The sequence below is a fragment of the Armigeres subalbatus genome, unplaced genomic scaffold, assembly GCF_024139115.2.
Source record: "Armigeres subalbatus isolate Guangzhou_Male unplaced genomic scaffold, GZ_Asu_2 Contig45, whole genome shotgun sequence".
Classification (NCBI taxonomy): domain Eukaryota; kingdom Metazoa; phylum Arthropoda; class Insecta; order Diptera; family Culicidae; genus Armigeres; species Armigeres subalbatus.
The window spans coordinates 847,190-871,190 of NW_026943205.1; the positions used below are offsets into that span (position 1 = coordinate 847,190).

Genomic DNA, 24,001 nt, shown 5'->3' on the forward strand with positions numbered 1-24,001 from the left:
GATCATATTTTTTCGAAGCTCTTCCGCTTAGCGGCGCTAGTTTCTATAGGAGTTCTGAAAGTTGCCGTCTTCTAAGTGTTGCCCAAATTAGCGAACCCCTATCTGAAGAAGCCCCAATTGACCTTTCCCTTCAAAAATTGTATTTTGTTTTATTGTCTCAGTCGATTCTCTGGCTTATTTAAGGTCAACTTCTCCGAAGAACCCATATTTTTTGAAACCTCTAACTATTTAAAAAATCTAAAACAAAAACCGGAAAAGTGCTGCACGTGTGAACTGGCCTGAAAAATTCACCCGATGTTTGTTCAAAATCGGGCAAATAGTAGCCCAATCTTGAAAAATAGCATTGAAAATGTTTTGTAGATTGAGGAGCATTGAGAAATGAGCGTAAAAAGCGACCCAGTGTACTCGGCAGACGGAAGTCTTAATACCGGCATTAAGACCAATAAATAGAAAAAAATCTTTGTACTTCAAAAGATTTATTAGGGAGTAATTCGGATAAATGTATATATTAGACTGTTGATATTATTTACTGAATTTATTCACGGTTTAGCATGTTGCGGTAGTTAACCTATTTCATAGAGTTACGTTTGTTTTACGGTTTTAGCCAATAAACTAGCTGTTATAATGTATAATAGTTGTCTGTACTTACTACATTAGGTGCACGCCGCATCATGGCCGTCATGTGGCTTAGGTGGGCTTCACAATGCGTATAGTGCGTAGCTCAAAAACCACTCGCAGCCTACCACAATGCGTCATAAAATGCAATAAAACTTCAATTCCAAAATGCTGTTTACTGTCTACGGTTGTTAATAGCTTTTTTTAATTATTTGTTACCGTTGGTATAATTTGCAAACGTTGTTTGTTTGTTTGTTTGTATATCTAATTGATTAGTTCAATTCGTTTAACTTGCGCTGTTAAGGTGGTGTTTAAAATGTTGTCTTTCTATTCACTTGTTGCTTAGCTATATCTTAATACGAAGGAATTCTACTTGCTAATAGGTTACACCTATAAGATAAATTTGATTTACAAACAGAGCAAAAAATTAAGGAGACGGCATTCTTCGCAACCAATGAAGAAAATATGATACGTTCTGCTAATGTGTAGATCAAAATGCACTCATTAATAGCGTAACAAACATTGATGGCATAGAAGCAAGACAAAGAAACACGACTGTTATTACTGAATACGTTTTTGGAAATGATATTTTGATATAATTATAGTACGACTTTATTGCTGGGATAGCAGCAGATAATCCCGATTTGATTTAGTAGAGATGTATGATTCAATAATACATTTAATAGCATTTTGTTCTGTTCTAACGCAATTTCATGAATAGTATAGTAAGTGATCAAAGGCCAAGAGAATAAACATAGGGTGTCACAACTTTCACATACAATAGCTTGGATTTATTGTTTTGTGGCATTCGCCTGAACACAACCACACTCCCTTTCAGTATACTTTCATGCTTCATTTTTTCAAATCTCAATCAAATTCGCGATCGAAAACAAATTTATCTTAATTTTGGCACGCTGTTTGCCTAATAATTTATACGTACGTACGTAGGGAAGAAAGATGTTACAAAGCTCAAACGACAAAACTTAAATGTATAGTTATTCTGTTTCCTCAATACATTGTTAAGTGCAAAAATCAACAAATTTACTCCTCTTCGCAAGTGGATGCAGGATTTAATTTTATTATTTTGCCGATTATTTTTAAAATATAATACATGTGTTTGATACGATAGTCAATATTTTATATATAAATACAAAGTAGATAGAAAATAAAGTTTCATCATGGTTATAAAGAACTCAAATTTGTGTTTGACAAAGGTTTTCTTCTCAAGAAAACGTTATTAACAAACTGAATTTATTGGCATTTTTCGATCAGTGTGCTCATAACAACTGAGTCAGTTAGCTTAATCTCTTGGCAAAACAAAAACTTATAAAGATAGGTGTTTCAACCTATACAATTAGGCTCCAGAACGATGAGAACGTTACTGAAACATCTTCACAACATAGCATTATTTATGTCGTTAATGTCGTCATATTATTTGTAAACAATCGATACAGATGCGACAAAGCAAACTATCAAATCGCTGATTCTGTAATTCCTTATAAATTCTGCTCTTGTCTTTGCTGGAACACCTATTTGTATAAACCTTTGGGGATCTCATCATCACCAACAACAATGTCGGCATCATCATCTCAAACTGACGAATGAGCGCTGTTTTGAGAAAAATACACCCTCGAACATTCCAGTCATACAACATGTAAAATGTTCAATCGTTCAATCATTTGATGGCGGCAACTGAGACCCTTGTTTGGAAAGAAACAAACAATTCGCATTGAAAATAAATTTCATCTAAAAACTAAACAATATAGTTTATGGTCCTAGCTACAAACCCGCGCCCGAGTCGGTATGAAACCCCCGCCCGCTCCCATCGTCCTTTACAAATGTATTGTGACTAATATGCGCACTACGCAAAACCCTACATACTTAGCTTCAACGCGGATGATTTAATCGGCGAACTCGTCCACAACACCTTCCACGGTCGTCGTCGTCGTCGTTTCCGTTCCGTCTTCGATTGCACCGTTTCCGTTGGTCGTGATAATAACCCCATTACTGTCACCCCCTCCGTTAGTTACCACTTCGATTGCTTTCGTCGTAACTGGTTCGACTACTTCCACCTTGGTAACCGGTTCCGGTGCTGTGACCGCCGCCACCACAACCGGCGTGGCAGTCGTGCCATTTTTAACACTATCCATGTTCGGCACGTAGTCCATGGCCATCAGGCACGCGAACACGGTCATGATCATCTTCGGTTTCACCTCGGCAATGTCCTCCGGCAAGGCGTACACCCGGGCGCCGATCTTGCGCGCCATCGAGACAGCGTACTTGGCGTTTTCAAGGTTTTCCTGCAAACGAATATAAATGGCACCGGTTAATATTTTATTACGAATAAATGCAAAAATTACACTCTTTAGTTACATAAATAATAATCAATACATTTGAAGCAAACTGCATTATCAAAAAAATGCTGTTCCTGAAGACGTTTGTCATAGGTGTAATGTTCGGTAAAATGGACGAACCCTTTTGGGCAGTCTGTGAAATGATACGATATATGTATGAAGAGAGAGAAACGATAAGTTGTAAAATGAATTTATCTTGCTGAGAATAAATTGTGACCAGAGTCGGTCTCTTGTTATCTGAACTCCATACGAAGCAGACGTGTATATCTAAATTGTTAAAAAAGAACCCCTAGCGTTGAATATATTAAGTGGCGACGAGTTGAAAATCGTTTATAAGTCTAATAAGTGAAATAGTTAAATAAAAGAAAGTTACTTTTCACGTAGCGGTTAGTGGAAGCGTGCGTAAAAAAAAACCGTGTAGCGTGAGACTTTTCGATTTTTGCAAGTCGTATCTTGGTACGTTAGTTAGTCAGTGAGCTGGTGAAAATTATAAGCAGCTGGCGGATAGTCAAACGTGTAGATGACAAACGGATAGTTTGGTGTAAAAGTGCAAAAATCTCCGTTAAAGGTACAAAGTCGGTGTTAAAAACGTCACGTGGACTATCAAAAGTAGTTACGCCATTACATTTTTATTCATTGTACCGCTTGGTCCGCCATATGCGATAGGCGCAGAAGTGGAATTGACAAAAGAACCATTGTTCTGTTCAACAGAGCTTTTTTCCTGGCAAAGAGAGACGTTGCTGTGATTTTATGGTTAGGGGTGACGCAGATAAAAATACCGGACTGACATAGGTAAGGTTGGTGAAAAGCAGAAGAAAGCGAACGGTGACTACAGTGCGTCGTAAGGAACACGACGACGGTCCGACTGGCCGTATTGCGAAAGTGAGAAGCAGTAGAGAAGAAGAGTGAGTGTTCAGAGTGGTGGTACAACGGCGGTGCCCAACAGAGCAGCCAAGGCAAACTCATCAAAGCTAACACAGCGTAAGAAGGAGCGAATTGAGAAACCGGTGGGTGAACACCGGTGAGAGCAACGTTGGAGAAGTCGAGCGTCGGTGAGGAAAACGTGTTGGTGAGACAAACAGGCGGGTGAGATAGTTGTCGTTGCGGTGACTATCCGTAATACCAAAAGAGAGTAAGAAGCAGCATATCAAGTAAGTGATTTCACGCTAATTGTATTTCATTCAGTGGCACCTATTGATTAAATTTTCTCATCAGTATGTCTGCGTTGGTGGGAAGCGTTGATCATTATATCCGGGGATCTAGCTTTGCTAGTTATATGAAACGTATCAACATTTTATATCAGTTAAACAATATTGCGGAGGCTAAAAAAAAGAATCTCTTCATAGCGCTTAGTGGACCTGTAATTTTTGATGAGATTGAACTTGTTTACCCGGGGATTGAAATTGATGATATTGATTACACTGACATGATTAATAAATTGAAAGAAAGGCTAGATAAATCCGATCCCAACATGATGCGTAGATACAGGTTCAATATGCGAGTGCAAGGGGGTGACGAGCCCGCAGAAAATTATGTATTAGCAGTGAAGTTACTGGCCAGCAACTGTGGTTTTGGAGCGCATAAGGACGAAGCAATAAAGGATAAAATAATTTTTGGTCTTCATGATCAGGATTTAAAAAAACAATTGCTTATGAAAGATGATATGACCTTAGATGAAGTTGAGCAGGTGGTAATTCGGACAGAATTAGCTAAGTGCCGTGCAAAAGAGCTGGTAGAGAAAAATGAAGAGCCACGAGTAGTGAATTCAGTGAAGTATCGTTTAGGAAATCAGATGTCGTGGAATGAAATGAATAGAGGGGGTAGGCAGAATTCAAGAAATCCTGATAGACGTTTTCGCAGTAGAAGCAGGAGCTCGAGTAGGGACCGTGACCATATACAATTTAACAAAACCGGTATGACTACTATCAACGGGGTCGCAAACCATTATGAGAGCCAACAGGGAACCAGTTATTATGATCGTCGTGGTGACAATCCTCATCACAATGTCATTTGCAACTTTTGTAAATTAAGAGGTCACGTCAAACGAAACTGCTATAAATTAAAAAATCGAAGGAGTGTGAATTTTGTTGAAGAAGCACCAGTAGAGATAAATAATTATGATTTCAAGCGGCTTCAGATTAGGGATTCAGTAAGTGAAGATGATGACTATCCGTGTATGATGATAGCGAGTAACCGATACAGCAAACCGTGTTTAGTAAATGTGTTGATAGAAGGGATTGAGTTGGACATGGAAATAGATTGCGGCGCAGCGGTTACGGTTATCGGTTTAGTAACGTACAGGAAATATTTCAATCACATCGAGGTTTCTAAATGCAGTAGTCGTTTGGTCGTGGTTGATGGGCAACAATTATCTATTTTTGGTGAAGCGTCGGTGATCGTGATGGCCAATAAGTCTCAGCACCAAGTGACTTTGATCATTTTGGATTGCTCAAGGCACTTTGCGCCTTTGTTTGGCAGAAATTGGCTGGATATTTTTTATCCTAGCTGGCGTAAAACTTTTGGAAATCAGATGGAAATCAACGCAATGGGCCAGGACGTACACACAAGCGCACAGTATGAACATGATATTGGTAATATTGAGTCAGACATAAAGTCCCGTTTTCCACTAGTTTTTGATGGAGATTTCTCATATCCAATAACAGGATTTGAAGCTGATTTAGTGCTTAGGGAGGATAGGCCTATTTTCAAAAAAGCCTACGACGTGCCATTCAAATTAAGAGAAAAGGTTGTTGAGCATTTGGATTCCCTGGAAAAGCAGAACGTCATTTCGCCAATCCAGGTTAGTGAATGGGCCTCCCCAGTTGTGATTGTACCAAAAAAAGATAACGATATAAGAATGGTCATAGATTGTAAAGTCTCGATTAATAAACAAATAATACCCAACACTTACCCGCTACCATTAGCGCAAGACATATTTGCGTCCTTAGCAGGTTGCAAATGGTTTTGTTGTCTTGACTTGGCGGGGGCGTATACGCAACTCAGACTCTCGAAACGATCACAAAAATTTGTTGTCATCAATACAATAAAAGGACTCTATACTTATAACCGCTTGCCACAGGGTGCATCATCGAGCGCCGCCATATTTCAAAAGGTTATGGATCACATATTGATAGGTTTGAAACATATTCGTTGCTACTTGGATGATGTACTAATTGCAGGTGAAACTAGAGAAGAATGCTTATCAAATCTGTACCTGGTGCTTGAAAGATTGCAAAAATTTAATTTAAAAGTAAATTACAGCAAATGCAAGTTTTTTGTGAACTCCCTTACTTATCTCGGGCACCTGGTCACCGAACAAGGACTGCTACCATCTCCGGAAAAATTATTAACAATTGAAAAAGCAAAAGTTCCCACAGATACTACAGAGCTCAAAGCATTTTTAGGACTGATCAATTTTTATGGAAAATTTGTACCTCACTTATCAGCAAAGTTGAGTAGCTTGTATGGTTTGTTGCGTAAAGACACTAAGTTTATTTGGAATGAACAATGCCAGCAAGCCTTTGAAGAAAGCAAGAAAGCTTTATTAAATGCAAATTTTCTCGAATTTTACGACCCTGCTAAACCAATCATAGTTGTATCAGATGCTTGTGGTTATGGCTTGGGAGGTGTCATTGCTCATATGGTCGATGGAAAAGAGAAGCCCATCAGTTTTGCGTCTTTTTCCTTGAATTCCGCACAAAAAAACATATCCTATTTTACACTTAGAAGCATTGGCATTAGTATGCACTGTGAAAAAATTTCACAAATTTCTATATGGACAAAAGTTTACAATTTATACGGACCATAAGCCGCTTTTGGGTATTTTTGGAAAGAGGGCAAACAACAGCTGTGTGTGACTAGGTTGCAGAGGTATGTAATGGAAATGGCTATTTATGAATTCGATATTTGTTACAGACCCTCTTCTAGGATGGGAAATGCGGATTTCTGTTCAAGATTTCCTTTGAATGAAGCAGTTCCAAAACAACTAGATAGTGGATACATTAAAAGTATAAACTTTTAGAGATTTCCCATTGGACTACTCTTTGATTGCAAAAGAAAGCAAAACAGACCTTTTCCTTTCAAAAGTAGTTGACTATATTGAAAATGGTTGGCCTAGAAAAACTGATGATGGGTGGCGCCAAGTATTCTCATTACGCTATGACTTAGAAATAGTAGAAGGTTGCGTTTTATATCAGGATAGGGTATTCATTCCGCGTTCGCTTAGAAATGACATTTTAAAACTACTCCATTCCAACCATAATGGCATTGTTAAGATGAAACAAACAGCTCGCAGATCGCTTTTTTGGTTTGATTTAAACAAAGACATTGAACAATTCGTCAAATATTGCGAGCCATGCATCAAAATGTCTGTGTTTCCTAAGCTGTCTGGTAACACGTCATGGATTAAGACCACTCGCCCATTTAGCCGCATTCACGCTGATTTTTTCTTCCTTGAATCAAAGACGTACCTATTGGTTGTAGACAGTTATACAAAGTGGCTTGAAGTTGAGATAATGAAATATGGGACGGATGCAAACAAGGTTATAAAAAAATTCACAACTATTTTCGCTAGATTCGGACTCCCTGACGTTCTTGTAACCGATGGTGGACCACCGTTTAACTCAAGTCACTTTATTTCGTTCATGGAACGCCAGGGAATAAAGGTTATGAAAAGTCCTCCGTATAACCCTAGTAGCAACGGGCAGGCGGAGAGGATGGTAAGGGTAGTAAAAGACGTATTGAAGAAATTTCTTTTAGATCCTTTGACGAGATCACTCGATGATGATGATCGAATAACTTATTTTTTATCTAACTATAGAAATACATGCACTGCATCTGACAATAGTTTTCCTTCAGAGAGGCTACTGAGCTTCAAACCAAAGAGTCTGTTGGACCTCTTACACCCCAGACGAAGTTATAAAAATTATTTGGCTCTAGAAGGCCCATCTTCTTCGGATTTATTTAAAACAAATAAAAGCCATATAGATTGCAGTAGTACGCCCTCTCAGGATCCATTTCTCAAGCTGGCGCTAGGGGATAGAGTTTGGTATAAAAATAAAGACAAGCAAGCAATTGAGAAATGGATAGAGGTTAAATATGTCAAAAGAGTATCCACTAATGTTTTTGAAATCTCTTTTGGCAGATATAATTGCAACGCTCATCGAGATCAACTGAAGATTGTGGAGCCACTAAAATCTAGGTCGACATTCCAAGTGCAAATACGAGACAAACGACGAAGAGAATCATCAGACTCCGACAAAGAATTCCATGGGTTCCCAGAAGATGAAATCGCAGCTGAAAGAGACAACGAGAGAAAGCGCTTGAAACCCACAAGAACGAGCCCGATTATGACGCGGAATTATTCGCGATCGATCAGAAAAGATGTTTCAGAAAATCGATATTAACAGTTCCGGTAGCAATCGTAGATTCTTGTTGAATCCTAAAACATGTTTCAAGAAGAAAAAATGTAAAAAAAAAAGAAGTTCATTCGAAGAATTTTAGATAGTAATATGAATAAGTTTGGAAATGATTGAGAATTTCTTATCGAAGCAGTAAATGAAGAATTCAATAAGATTAGCATTATAAGTATAAATCTGGTGCATGTTAAGAACGATTTCAAATTAGATGATTTTGTATTGCTTTCAATTTAAAAATACTTCAAGATTCAATGTCTGTTCTAAAGAAGAAAGGACTGTAATGTTCGGTAAAATGGACGAACCCTTTTGGGCAGTCTGTGAAATGATACGATATATGTATGAAGAGAGAGAAACGATAAGTTGTAAAATGAATTTATCTTGCTGAGAATAAATTGTGACCAGAGTCGGTCTCTTGTTATCTGAACTCCATACGAAGCAGACGTGTATATCTAAATTGTTAAAAAAGAACCCCTAGCGTTGAATATATTAATAGGTACTAGATAAATGAATTTTTATAAAACTTTTGTTGGATTCGGATTATCTGATAAACTGATACGATTGGTCTAGGTGACAATGGATCGGGTGCGTTGTTCGAGTTCCAGCAACGCTCTGGAGTCCATTTGAAACGTCAATAAGATGATAATCTATATTGTACCTGCTCTTTAACATCCCTTTGGAGGGTGCGGTGACATTAATAATAAAGTAAGCAAACATAAGAAGATGGAGGAAGCTTACATAAGACTGAAGAGAGAAGCGAATAAGACCGGTCATCTTTACTTCAAAGACTAAGTACCTAAGCATGATACAAAGATACTCAAGAGAAGATCACGTTAGCCATCCACCACGAATTTGTATCGGTGGTGGCGGAATCGAGTAACTCGATTCGAGTTGGTTGATGAGTTCGTTTTCTTGGACTGAGTTGAGTCACTTTTAGCGTGCTCTTCGATATGCTGGAATCCTTCTCGAATTTTGATGCGTTACCTTGAGAGGCTAAGCGAGAATTGGTTCACTGTTTCTGGCATTTGCAAGAAATACAAAATTCAAAGCGAAGAAGAACTTGCTGTCGCGGATTGACGAAAATTGGTAGAACGCTACTCAGTGTTTCTATTTCTTTTTCCAGTATTCTGAGAAGCACGCAATGCACTAAAAATTAACAAACGAATATCAGCTGTCCTTCAAAAACTTTGGAGTTATCGACCTCACTGAGTCATTCACAAACCATCGTTACTAACAGCCCCGATGTGCTTCAGTAGTAAAGCACATCGTAACAGCCCCATAAAGCGGCGATCGCACAATACCACCAGAAATTCGATCGAATGCTTTCTTTTGATGGGCAGATGAGCGTCATGCCTCCGGCAGTCAAGTCGGATCCACTAACTCCGGACACAGGAACCGAAGCTTAGAGTTACGATCCACCTTGCAAGTTTTTGGATTTCGTTTCCGAAATTCGAAATGTCAGCGAAGAAAGGTACAGTTTCGTAGCAGTGGACGGAGATTTGAGATTTCTCTAACAATTCATCGAGATTCATATTGCGAGAGATGAGATCCGCTAGATTGTCCTTGATGGCTCCAGACATCGTGTGTGGTAAGCTCTTAGATTTCCAGCCACTCGATTGGCCACAAACATCTTCCATAATGACGGTGTCGCGACAAGCTAGTCCAGCGCAATAGTGGAATCAGTCCACAAATAGGGGAACTGTTACGTTTTCCATCACACTGTGCGTATATTCATCTCATCGCAAAACAAAGAAATACAGCTCTAATCTCGTCGTTCCTTTTTGTTAACACGCGTGCTCACTGGTAAATAAATCACAAAAATAAGAAACAAACCAAATTTCCTTTGCATTGCTTTTTTTTATGGGATGGAAATATGAGTTATGCGATGAAGTGCCGAACCGTTCCCCTAGGTCATGGGTGAAAGGCCAGAGGCCGATAACAACAGAAATTCGGGATCGGAAGTGGGGCTGGGTCGGCCACACTCTACGTAGGGGCGGAAACGAAATCTGTAAACAAGCAATCTGTAAACAACTGTACAACAATCTGTAAACAAGACTGGAACCCAGCGGGACATCGCAGCAGATACAGATCCAGAGGCTCATGGCGGCGATGCCTCAATAAAGAAATAAAATAAGTCGACCGAAATCTAACCTGGCAACAGGTTAAAGCGATAGCCGGGCAACGCTCAGGATGGAGATCTTTCAAGTCGGCCCTTTGCACCACCGGAGGTGTACAGGATCCATAAGTAAGTAAAAATGGGTGAAATTTCGGTGCTGTTCGGTGCATGTACAACAAGTTTTGATAGTAAATGAACTGCGCATAGTTCAATAGGTGGGATGAACTCTATGTCCACTAGAGTAACGAGGCTGGGTTGGAGGCATTTTACACTAGAGCTATCTTCGACATAAGCAGTCGAACGACGCAGGATCCAGTAGAGAAGATATAGAGATGAAATAAGCACTAAGTAGGCGCCGTTAGCTGCTTTCGAAACATCACTGAAGCCGTGGACTTCAGGACGCAAGTAACCAGAGCTGTGGACATGACGTGAAATCCGTAATTGTATAGTCGAAATTTGCACACGCCCTGGAGTAAAATTTTTGCTTTTGAGAAGGATCGATGAATCCAGGTGGATTGGACAGGCCGATGATCTGCGATAATAGTTTGCGTTTTGGGCATTAGCACTTGGCAGTACATTTTTTATAACCGCCGCAGCGACAAACTCGAAGATTCAGAAGTGAATAAAACATCGTTGAGGGACAGATCTGACCTCAACCAAAAACGCATCGTAGACAATCTAAAGCAAAACAAAAATTCGCCTTACCAAACTAAGCGTTACGGGAAAAGACTAAACACACTAGACTCACTAGTTTCATGGCTCCGTCAGGTGTACTTGCCTCTGGCTGCCGAAAAGTGATCAAAAAAAGCGTCGAACGATGTTCAACATGCGTTCGCGTTTATCCGAAGCCACTCGAACAGTTGACTAAACCAGCTTCCCTCGGTGCGAGTCAATCAGGCGCACCCGTTTGAAAACGTTGGCATCGACCTGGCCGGTGCGTTATATGTACGCCTTTTTATCAACAGTATAAGTAACTCCGACCTTACCAACCAAAGCATTCGTCTCCCGGAGATCCACAGGTCGGGAAACCAATCCATATCTACTGCGAAAACACGATCTACTTCGTTGACGCAAGACCTAAGCTCAAGGGAACAGCGCAAACTGTTTCTGTGCCAGCTTTAATCCTTGGCAACGCAAACCTTACGGAATTATAACTTCAATTCACCGGAGGATCCATTTAAGGAGCTCGTTCTCACACTCGTTTTATTTATTATCAGACTAAGGCCGGAGTGGCCTGTGCTACACATAAAAGTCTTCTCCATTCAGCTCGGTCCATGGCTGCACTTCGCCAACCACGCAGTCTGCGGTGGGTACGCAAATCGTCCTATACCTGATCGATCCACCTTGCCCGCTGTGCACCTCACCTTCTTGTTCCCGTCGGATCGTTGTCGAGAACCATTTTCACCGGATTACTGTCCGACATTCTGGCTACGTGCCCGGCCCACTGCAGTCTTCCGATTTTCGCGGTGTGAACGATGGATGGTTCTCCCAACAGCTGATGCAACTCGTGGTTCATTCGCCTCCTTCACGTACCCAGCCATCTGCACCCTACCATAGATGGTACGCAACACTTTCCTTTCGAAAACTCCCAGTGCGCGTTGGTCCTCCACGAGCATCGTCCAGGTCTCGTGTCCGTAAAGAACTACCGGTCTAATAAGCGTTTTGTAGATATTCAGTTTGGTACGACGGCGAACTCTATTCGATCGGAGCGTCTTGCGGAGTCCAAAGTACGTACGATTTCCAGCCACTATGCGCCTCCGAATTTCTCTGCTGGTATCGTTATCGGCGGTCACCACACCAGTGAGCCCAAGTACATGAATTCTTCAACCACCTAGATTTCGTCACCACCGATAGAAACTCGAGGTGGGTGGCTTACATTGACCTCTCTTGAGCCTCTTCCTATCATGTACTTCGTCTTCGACGTGTTGATGACTAGTCCAATCCGTTTAGCTTCGCTTTTGAGTCTGATGTAGGCTTCCTCCATCCTCTCAAAGTTACGTGCCATGATATCAATGTCGTCGGCGAAACCAAATAACTGGACGGACTTCGTGAAAATCGTACCACTCGTGTCAATCCCTGCCCTTCGTATTACTCCCTCCAAAGCGATGTTGAATAGCAGACACGAAAGACCATCACCTTGCCGTAACCCTCTACGCGTTTCGAAGGGAGTCGAGAATGCCCCTGAAACTCGAACTACGCACATCGCCCGATCCACCGTCGCCTTGATCAACCGTATCGGTTTATCCGGAAATCCGTTTTCGTGCATTAGCTGCCATAGCTGGTCCTAATCGATTGTATCATATGCGGCATTAAAGTCGTTAAATAGATAATATGTGGGCACGTTGTATTCGCGGCATTTCTGCATTACTTGACGTATGGCGAACACCTGGTCTGTGGTAAAGCGTTCACCCATAAATCCCGCCTGGTACTGCCCCACGAACTCTCTTGCAATTGGTGTTAGTCAGCGGCATAAAATTTGGGAGAGTACCTTGTAGGCGACGTTCAGCAATGTGATTGCGCGGTAGTTGCTACAATTCAGCTTATCGCCCTTTTTGTAGATGGGACACACGACACCTTCCATCCACTCCTGCGGCAGAACCTCATCCTCCCAAACCTTGGTAATCACCCAGTGCAGCGCTCTAGCCAGTGCCTCACCACCGTGTTTAAACAGCTCTTCTGGTAGTTGGTATACTACAGGGGCTTTGTTGTTCTTCAGCCGGTCGATCTCCTCCTGGATTTCCTGGAAATTCGGAGCCGGAAGTCGCATGTCCTGCGCGCGTGCTCCTAGGTTCATTACCATACCGCCACCGTTGTCTGCCATATCGCCATTCAGGTGATCTTCGTAGTGCTGCCGCCACCTTTGGATCACCTCACGCTCGTTTGTAAGTAGGTTCCCGTTTATGTCCTTACACATATCGGGCTCTGTCACGTGGCCCTTACGTGCGTGAACGGTTCAACTTCTCATAGAACTTTCGTGCGTTATTAGCGCGGTACAGTTCCTCCGTCTCTTCACGGTCTCGATCTTCCTGCTGGCGCTTTTTTCTCCGGAAATCGAGTTTTGTCTGTTCCGCGCCCGTTTGTATCGTGCCTCGTTCGCCCTCGTGCGGTGTTGCAGCAATCTGCATTCTTCTCCTCAACTAACTGCTCACATTCGCCGTCATACCAGTCGTTTCTCTGATCCGGAGCCACCGTGCCTAGTGCAGCGGTTGCGGTGCTTCCAATAGCGGATCGAATATCTCTCCAGCCATCTTCAAGAGATGCTGCGCCTAGCTGCTCTTCCGTTGGGAGTGCCACTTCCAGCTGCTGCGCGTAGTCTTGGGCTAGTCTACCGTCTTGTAGCCGTCCAATGTTTAGCCGCGGCGGACGACTCCGACGCGTGTTGATCACCGTCGAGAGTTTTGAGCGCAGACATACTGCAACGAGGTAGTGGTCGGATTCAATATTCGCACTGCGGTAAGTGCGGACGTTCGTGATGTCGGAGAAGAATTTACCATCGATTAGAACGTGGTCGATTTGGTTTTCCGTTACTTGATTAGGTGATTTGCATGTGGCCTTGTGGATATTCTTGCGGGGGAAGAAAGTGCTTCGGACTACCATTCGACGGGAGGCTGCAAAGTTTATGCATCGTTGGCCGTTGTCGTTCGATACGGTATGCAGACTATCCGGTCCGATGACCGGTCTATACATTTCCTCCCTTCCTACCTGAGCGTTCATGTCACCGATGACGATTATGACGTCCCGCAGTGGGCATCCATCGTATGTCAGCTGTGCGTAGAACGCTTCTTTCTCGTCGTCGGGTCTCCCTTCGTGTGGGCAGTGCACGTTGATGATGATATAGTTGAAGAAACGGCCTTTTATCCTCAGCTTGCACATCCTTGCGTTGATTGGCTGCCACCCAATCACGCGATGGCGCATCTTTCCCAGCACTATGAAGCCGGTTCCCAGCTCGTTGGTGGTGCCACAGCTTTGGTAGAAGGTATCCGCTCGATGCCCGCTTTTCTACACTTTCTGTCCTGTCCAGCAGATTTCCTGCAGCGCTACGACGTCGAAGTTGCGGTGATGTAATTCATCGTAGATTATCCTGTCGCAACCTGCGAAGCCTAGCGACTCGCAGTTCCATGTTCCAAGCTTCCAATTTTGATCCTTTATTCGTCGCCTAGGATGTTGCCGATTGTATCGAGTCGTATTATCTTCTATGTCGTTCGTAATGCTTAGTTTTAAAAGTGGCTTATTGGGCCTGCGCGAACCTCCTGTCTCGTCGGAGGTCCGTCGTGTCAGGGCTGTTTAGCGTCCCACCTAACACCAGGACTTGAGCTTGTGTGCTTTGAGCGGCACACGGTCGCTTTGGCGGAGCCTACTTGCGGATACATGCAGCTTTTTATAGAGGTTTAACAGGGCCCACTGTCAAACCCCACCACATCCTAGGCAGGCGCCACAACTCGCAGATGGCCTGGGGAGGGATCGTCAAGCCCTTGTACATAGTCCCTGCTGCCCCTGAAGCTTGGTTTATGTAGTCCTATTATAATAACATGCAATGCATGCTGGTTCTTAAATTTATTCCAAAAAATATTTTAAAACCTGTCTTGTTGTACGGATAATTTGCAGACACCCTGTACATCAGACTGAAGAGGGAAGCCACCCGCCATGAGCTTGTATCGATGGGGACGAAATCAAGCTGGTTGAAGAACTCGTGAAATTGGGCTCGCTGGTGACCTCCGAAAACGATACCAACAGAGAAATTCGGAGACGATCAAACTGACTATCTACAAAACCCTCATTAGGGGTCTGGTCGAGCCAGGGCAGAAACCTGGTGAAAATGGTTCTCGACAACGATCCGACGGATACAAGAAGGCGAGTTGCGCATCGAAGAAGACGATTTGAGGATTCTTTATAGACTGCGTGGTCAGCGTGCAGCTATGGACTGAGCAGAATGGAGACGATTTTTATGTGCTGCAAATCACTGAATAAATAATAAAGAATAATAATAAAAGCCAACAACAGTTAAAACCAGGGATTAGCGTACCGTGAGAGACATCTTTCTCAAGCTGATTCGGGGGCTATACTCATTTTTCGCAAGCTGTAACAATAATGAACTGATTCGGGGGTATCTATACTCCATGACTAATTCCTTGAAAAAGGCTCAATTGCGGAGGGGCAGTGGTTCTGATGACAATAAAATTCACAAAAACCTAACTAATCCGAAAAAATCAACAAGTATTTATGAGAATTTGTGATTTTTAATCAATTATGCCAAATTGCCATTATGCCGAACTGCTATTTATGGTAACCGCACCCTTAGTGGAGGTAGCACCAATAGTGGAGGTAGTGATTTTTATTATGAGATTTTTGGAATTTACACAGTTTACAATGGTTTCAGTTGATTTGTCGTGCTATAAAATTGATTCCGTTGTACCAATAGTGGATCAACTGTTCCAATAGTGGCAACTTTCATAAGAAATCAATGAAGAACACCACTATGGGAACCAAAATTAAAATTTACCTGCACTAAAGGAACCGTGTACCCACTACACATTAGTGGTGCAAGTAACTTGTGCTAATTTTTGATGTTAAATAGCAACAATCTTATTTTTGTTAGGGAATTTATTAGTTCATCTATTGCCTAAGGTATTTAAGTTGTAAATTTGGCTTAGTTATCCATTTTTTACATTTTTTGTGTGGATTCACTACAAACTCCACTATTGGTACCGTATCCGTAGTGGTAGAATCCGTGCGGTGAACACCACCCAAAATCGATACTTGCTTATTCAGCGCAAAAAGAAACTATTTAAAAACTCTTTCATGTCATGAGATATAAGATCCCCATGCCGAAAACTTTAATTAAAATTAAAAATTAATCAAACGTATTCTGATTATGTAGAAATGATCAGTATAAGTCATGTTCTTAATAACGATTATGATTTGAAACCTATATCATGTTATTTAGGTGCGAAATCAATTTCGGACATTTCGGTATCTGGCAGCTGCCTCTCAGAAGGATTTCAGGAATTTCCTATTCCAGATTGGTCAAACCAACTAAATTTCAATTGTTTCTTAGGCCGATACAAATATTTAAAATCCATTTTGTCTCGGATTTTTTTTTTGCCAAAAAATAATATTTTGAGGGGACAACAAAATAAAATTCGGATAATTTTGAGGATTTTCAAAACATTCTTTAACAAATCCGAGGAGTTTTTTGATTTTTTTTTCATTTTATTATTTATTTTTTATTATCCCCCCCTTGACCTTTCGGAGACCAGTAGGACAAAAAGTTAATTAAATATTTGTAACGGCCTTATTGTAAGGGGAAGAAAGAAGCAGAAAAAACAAAGGTGAAAATTTTAAGTAGCATGCCTAAGAAATTTAGCTGAAATCTTTTGTTAATTAAGCTCCGCCAACATATTTTAATGTCTGATGCAACTTAAAGCGAGTGAAAAATATTGCTCTATTGATGTCATCTTCAAACTTTCAGCGTAACAGGACTATTTGAGACGGACATCTAACAGAACTATGTTGAGACAATGTGTAAAAAATGCACATTAGAGAATAGCAAGCTTTTTATGTACGTATAATAGATTGAAGAAGAAAGAAAAGCATATTGCATTTATTGAAACGAATTAAAAGAAACCTAGAAAACAATAATTTATCTGCCATCTAACATTTTAAATGTAGGATATCTGTTTCATTATTAATAACATGCTCCTATATCAATAACATTCGCAAAACAGGCCATTTAGGCTCAATTTATGTCGTGTTTTGTTGTTATCCGGCGTGCTCACTGCTGAAAAAATCCCAAAAATGCGAAATAAATCAATTTACGCACCAATTCTTTGTTTTCTAATGGTATTGATTTGGGTAGGGTAAGACGGGTAAGACACCCAGAAATCACCCTCACCCGAGTTTTCGCGCACTAATTTTAAAATCTTCATTTCTCGAAAACTAGTTGTTGGAAACAGTTAAAGTTCAAGTTTTATTATACACAGGATTTTGTTTTTACACGATTTTTTTTCACTAGTATTTTTGATCGTGTGACTTCAATTTACCACCAAACTCTTCGCAACATGTTTCAAAAAATCCAGAATAAATCGAAGAAAAATCACATGATAATTAATATGCATTAAACATTTAGGATGAGTGGAAAATTGAGAAAATGTAAATCGCGTAAAAACAAAATCCAGTGTAATTGTTTGATAATTGTATGGAAAAAGTAGGACTTCAACTGTTTCCAGAGCAACTAGTTTTCGAGAAATGAAGATTTTAAAATTGGTGGGCGAGATGATTTCTGGGTGGCTTACCCTACATGGTATGGATTCAAGGAGCAATTCCCCTATTCATCCTATGATGTACGCTCAATTTTGTAAATAATTTTACTAACAAAGCATTTGCGATTCAATTTTTCAATTGCACAAACACTTTTTTTATTCGCCGAGATCTCAACATTTTTTGTTTATTTTCCCGAGGTGGGCACCGCCGAATTTCAGCAATCATGATTTTTTCCGAGATCTTAGTAAAAATGACGTTTCAGTTGCTGAGATACAGCAAATATTTTGCTGAGAATCAGTAATAAACGAAATTTTCTGCCGAAGTTCAGTTTTGAAATTTACTGAGCTACAGCGGTGCCCAATTTTGCCGAGCTCGAGAAAGCAAAAGTTAGTGTGCAGACCATAAATTAGAGGCAAAGGTGATAGTGTCGTTAGTATACGGCAGGCATGAAGATAAAGTGGTATTGCTTTATTATTATTACCCACTGAAACGGGCATAATCAATCAAAATCCATACAAACAACTTTGATTCAAAATTCATGAATTTGCGTCATTTTAAGCTGGGAGAAGCAATTTCAACATCTAAATGATCGGTTATTAAAGAAGGATCAAAATCTAAAAAATCATTCTACTAAAATTAATAGTCTTCTTACGAACAGACTTCTTCTGTACCAGCATACTGATCAAAATAATGGAATAAACCATGTAATAAGATCCAATTATTATCAAAACGGGAGCAATAATTATTGGCCAGCATTCTTGTTCACATTTTCCAACTGGAATGAACAAAAATAGAACAAGAATAAAAATAGAATCAAACGCACCAATGCGAGACAAATTTAGAATCCAGCATGTTCCTCATCGATCCATCACCATCGTATATGTATGCCTGCAATGAAGCTAAGGAAAGAAAAATCTTCTTTGCCGACTTCAACGAATAGCTATAAATAGCCACACGAATGCGATACAAAACGAAGAGAAGTGAGAGTGCGAGCAACCCCAATAAATCGCTTCTCACTGGTTCTCACTCTTCTCACATGTTGGTGAGTGCCTGTGGCATCAACACACGTTCAAAGCATCCAACTCAACGGCGGCCGCGGAGAGTATGACTCATGCAATTTATGGAGCGAATGCAGGCAGTATTATTCCGCCAAATTTATTGATCTGTTTGGTTCGTTCAATACAATGTTTTTGATCCTATATATCCTAGGGAACTGCACAGAACAAAATTCGCAGAAATTAGGAAATTTAAAATGTTGTATTCTGTTATCACAGTCACCTATCCCTATGCGACAATAGCAAAAGCTCCTCTCAACATAGCACGTGATTATTTCTGCAAACTACTGCACCGTGACACGGCAAATATGATGTCCGCGCCAACGTTTTCGTCACCAATTTGTGATGTATAACAGAGAACGATTTATTCTTCTATTGTGTGGCTGTGGCCTATTATTGAAAAATAAACTAATGCGTTTGATAGGTTTTGTCTATTAATTGCAATGCGGACGATATAATTTTGATTTGTGTCGTTTTTTTCCCATTGCGTTCATGCGAGCTTACTTTTGAAAAACTACAAAAAAAGATACAAAACGTTCGAAATAAATGTCAAAATCCGATGATATTTAATAGAATGTAATTTATACTTTAACATGACTAACAAATTTCAATCAGGTCATGCAAGAAGAATAAAAATTGCCAACTCACCTCCGCATTTCCGCCTTCCTTGACGTTATCGTAGTTGATGCTGCCCGGCTTGATGGAATCGATAAGGTCAATAACGACCTTGCCGTCCGCAATCGAAGAGTCCTGGAAGTTTCGCAGACTCGTGCTCTTGCCGGCGTTTTTCAACTTGGTGTTCACCCACTGGACGATTTCCCGCTCGATGATCGGATTGCCGGTGTTGGCCAGGCGTGATAGGATGGACAGAGTGTATGCTCGCATCAATTGCCAGATAAGTGCTAAAATTGAAAGCGACCGATTTACTTTTAATTATTGTTCTCGAAAAAGGAACTTAAAAATATTGTCTTACCAAGTGTCAGAGTGGCATTTCCGTCGCTCAAATCCTGTCCGGCAATACCGACCAGCGAGAATTTAAGCTGTTTGCCCAACTCTACCGCGTAGTTGCAATTTTCCAGCTTTTCCATAAATTTGCGCAGCGGGGTAAACTTCTGGTGTACCTTTTTCCAGTTAACAATACCGGGTTGAATGATGTCGAACAGTTGGAAGATGATGAGCCCGTCGGCTAGGTCTGAGTAGAGCCAGTTTACATGCGGTTTCACACCCATGGAGTTCATCCAGTTACGGTAGGCTGAAGTTAGATGAAGAATAAATGAGCACTTTGAATGCAACTATTGCTTTAAGATAGTGGACTTACTCTTCTCCTCGCGGGTTTCTTCGATGGATTCTAGGCCTTCGATTTCATCCGGCTGATCCAGACCGGGGTGGTTATTGAACAAATTAGCGACAAACGCCAAGTTCAGCTTGTAGACACCATTAACAACATCTTGTGGTGTTACGAACGATCGACAGTTCAGTTTGGCTGCCTGTTGCAACATCACTTCTGCACGATTTAAAGTATTGTGCTCCTGGAAATAAATACGATTCATTATTATTCATTTTAAAACAAACAACAAAACGGAGCACTTACCCTGAGTGCTTCCAGCGTGACTCCGGCATCTTTGGGACCTATCTGATTCAACAGATAGCTGTAAACCTCCGAATCGGAGATGTCACTCTGGAAATTGGTACAACGTCGAGCGATACCAGCTCGCTCGAGGTGATGGTTGACCCACCGAAGGAGAATGGCTTCTGGGGAGAGCTTCATGAGATCTTCCAAGCGTTCGCCATCCGCCAACAGGGTGGCCAGTCCCGGACAACTGTCTAATGTAATATGGCTGAAGAGACCGATGCGGATGATTTGCCAGAGCAGACCCAACACTAGATGAGGTTTGCCCTTGGCCAGGTCGTGTGCGTCAATATTGACAATGTTACATCCGATGGCCTGTGACGACACCAGGGCCAACGTAAGATTTTCGAATTTGGTGTATACAGTGAGGTTCTTCTTGTTGATGGCTCGCTCGTCGATAGTGTCCGGGCACGAGTGGTTGATAATTTTGCACAGCAGGATACCATCTTTGATTTTGTCGTAAAGCTGCTTACCCTCCGGATCCAGCGGGAGCAAGTGCTTTAAATCCTGATCGTAGCCCAGGTTGGAGTTGATCCAATCGCTGAAGGCCAACTGTTCTTCGATGCGCACCGAATGTGTCGTACCGGCGGCCGACGAGTCCGACATACCGCCAAGGGTTTCCAGGTTTTCTTTTTTGGATACGGCCGTTTTGAAAGTGCTCGCCACATCCTTGGCTTTGAGGTCCATGCACAGGGCTTCAAACTCGTCGTAGGAGAGCTTGCCGACATTGTGTGAGCGTTGTTTGTTGCTGTACTCGTCGATCATTAATCGGACCTGGTAGCCGGGCAGTTTGAAACCAACCTGGTCGAGGGCGTCTTTCAGTTCCTTTAGTTCGATGAAGCCGTCTTTGTTTGTGTCGATCTATTGGAAAACGGGAAAGAAAAATCTTATATATAAAAATGAAATGGTCTGTGTTCGTATCCGCATAACTCGAAAACGGCTGGATGGATTTTTTTCATTTCTTCAGCAGAAACATTCGTTATAGTTTCCGACGGGTTTATATGATATTTCCTAATGAGAAAAATACGAGTAAGGTTGAGCAAACCGTGAAAAACTGAAATTAAGAATCGTATGGAAACTTTGCATGGGCAGTTAACAACGCGCATTTTCGCCTACTATGCAGGACAACGTCTGCCGGGTCGACTAGTATACCATATTAGTTAAACTTGTATTTGATTGCATAAATAAAATTAGTGTGTAATGACTGGTTGTCTTATGAATAGTTGAGCTAAGTTTTATCTCAACAAATCATCCCCTTTTATTAGTATAAAACATGCCTGTATCTGACACAAAATAAATTTCACATTACTCTCCGTTTCATTGAATAGTGAAAAAGTCCACACAGCGATGTTGTCAAATTCAAATCATTGCTTATTTTTTTTCCGATTTACCGAATTTACACAATTTTCCCTTGCTTTTTTCATGCAACGCCATGCTTTTTCTTAATTTTGCGCTCATCCAAAATGTTGGGTGAGATTTATCGATTATCAAATCACGGACTGATATTACCAAGGGTAGCCTATTACTATGGAGCATTTAAACGACTTTGATTTGGCTGACGATGTGCCGAGTCAGATCAGCCGGACGCTTGTATATAGCGGGTCTCACAATAAGACCAAATCGTTGGATGTCAACACGTGAAACTCCTTCAAATTTACGGTAGGTGGGCCACAGAATCGAAGAAGGTCAAACACTTTCAAGCCTGTTATCGTCGGACGGCGGAACTAAGATCCACATGAAGCAGGCTAGAGCGCGGTCAACGCACCAAAAATTAAATAATTCGACTCTTACGTGAAATCTATTAATTCGTTCATGTGTATGCCGGGCAAGCATGGAAGAGTAAATAAGCAAGCGCTGCGCTGGATTGGAAATCGGCAGGACATCACAGCAGAAGTATGCACAAGAGCTCGTGGCGACAAATAAATAGAGCTGCCTTGTTGTAGCCTTAATTATGAGGTAAATTTCACCCATTACAAATTGGACATAATTTGTCAAATTAAGTTTTGCCCCTTTTTTAATTTGCATGCTACCACGGAGAAAACCGTCGGACGGGATTTTTTTTTCTAAGACTCGCGTTTCTATCTGATTAAATATATAGTAACACCAGCTACTAACGTCTACGTCTGCTAAAGCACTCATTCGAGTTACTGGACATAATTATCGATACCGTAACAGCTGTTGAAGCTTTCTTGCAGGCATAGTCGACGTGGTTAACGAAGATCAGCCTATCGTCAATCATCACCTCCAAAAACTTCAAGTACCGCTTAGAATTGATCGTGCAGTTATCCACGCGAATCCCTGCCTCTTCTACCGCCTTGCTCACCATAAGACAGAGTGGTTGAAAACGACTCCTATCCCTTGTCTTATAATGAGCCAGGTTCATTTGCCTAGGACTCATCCATTCATCCACTTTGGTGATCATGTGGGCTGTCGTCAATTCCACCTTCTCATTCGACTCTCTCCGTAGGCCTCCAGTGTTATGTCAGTACAATCCTCACGGAATCCTGAACTAATTACACAAAACAGGAGCCATGCACAACGGTCATTTTCATTATTACAGCTTTGCCGCGTCGCAACATGCCATCTCCATCTCGTTTTACTTTGAATAACCAGTCGACAATGTTCTTGTTACTAGGTTTCTTTACCAATTCCCATGTTTCATTTTAATGATAAAAGCTCTGACTCAAAAACTTCTTTCCGGTAACACCAATCACTCTTTTGTTTCGGTTCATCAATATTTATCGGCATTTCATCTACAAATGCTCCAGCGTCAAGGGCGTACGCGAGAAGACCTCTGTACGCCTAAGAGGCAGTCCTTTTGGCATGCAGGTAGCCTACCTTAGGTTGCGGAAGCCAAAAAGGTAATGGAGCGAGGGAAGTTGAAGATCGGCTGGTCAGTATGCTCAGTAACCAAAATACAACCGCCTTCAGTGGACAGGTGCTAACGGTGCTTAGAGGCGGGGCACAGCTCCTACAACTGTAGGGTCCAGACGGTAGCAACCTGTGTCGTCGTTGTGGTGAGGAAGGTCACAATGCACAGGAATGCGATAGAGCACCAAAAAGCCTCGTCTGCGCCAGCAAAAAGCAAGCCTGTAACCAACTACGTTATGGGTGGATCTTCGTGTCCCATAGAAGAGACAAACAAGAAGAAGCCGTGCAAGTAACACTGCAGAATCTTAACCACTGTGCAACTGCCTAGCAGCTGCTGTGGCAGTCGGTCTCGGAGTCGAGGACCGATGTCGCTCTCCTGTCCGATCCGTTCAACGTCCCTGTCGATAACGGCAATTGGGTGGTGGAAGGGTCTAGCATAGGCGATTCCTTAAACTCAATCTACCTGTTCAATGAATTCATATTTGCAAAATTTTTGCACGTAAATGCATGGAATAAGTAGATTATGATTAGCTTAATCGACTTTGGTAATTTTCTTTTCTTTTTGGCCTATTAAAATATTGAAATTTACCATTTTTATGTCGTTGAACAGGTAAAAAGTGAGGTTACGAGACGCCACTGGGGTCTAGGATGGCGGCTATTTGCACGACGGGGCGGTACCCGATCCA

The 24,001-nt window shown here is 41.5% G+C and overlaps 1 protein-coding gene across 1 annotated transcript; it reads right to left on the minus strand.

Moving 5' to 3' along the window:
* Positions 1 to 520: 520 nt before the first annotated feature.
* Positions 521 to 22,866, minus strand: LOC134204203 (plastin-1-like). The gene is made up of 6 exons (XM_062679032.1): positions 22,612 to 22,866; positions 20,406 to 21,305; positions 20,133 to 20,343; positions 19,788 to 20,066; positions 19,463 to 19,716; positions 521 to 2,915 (listed from the first exon to the last, which is right to left on the minus strand). The coding sequence occupies exons 1-6, from the start codon at positions 22,864 to 22,866 to the stop codon at positions 2,517 to 2,519; spliced, it is 2,298 nt and encodes a 765-aa protein (XP_062535016.1). The 3' UTR covers positions 521 to 2,516.
* Between the last annotated feature and the right edge of the window lie 1,135 nt (positions 22,867 to 24,001).

Excerpts from the sequence above, each read along its gene's own strand:
- LOC134204203 (XM_062679032.1), bottom strand. The coding sequence starts at position 22,866 with ATGATCACCAAAGTGGATGAATGGATGAGTCCTAGGCAAATGAACCTG. Across the intron at positions 21,306-22,611 it reads AAGCTTCAACAGCTGTTACG|ATCGACACAAACAAAGACGG; the intron begins GTATCGATAATT and ends GTTTTCCAATAG. Across the intron at positions 19,717-19,787 it reads AAATGCCACTCTGACACTTG|CACTTATCTGGCAATTGATG; the intron begins GTAAGACAATAT and ends TTTCAATTTTAG.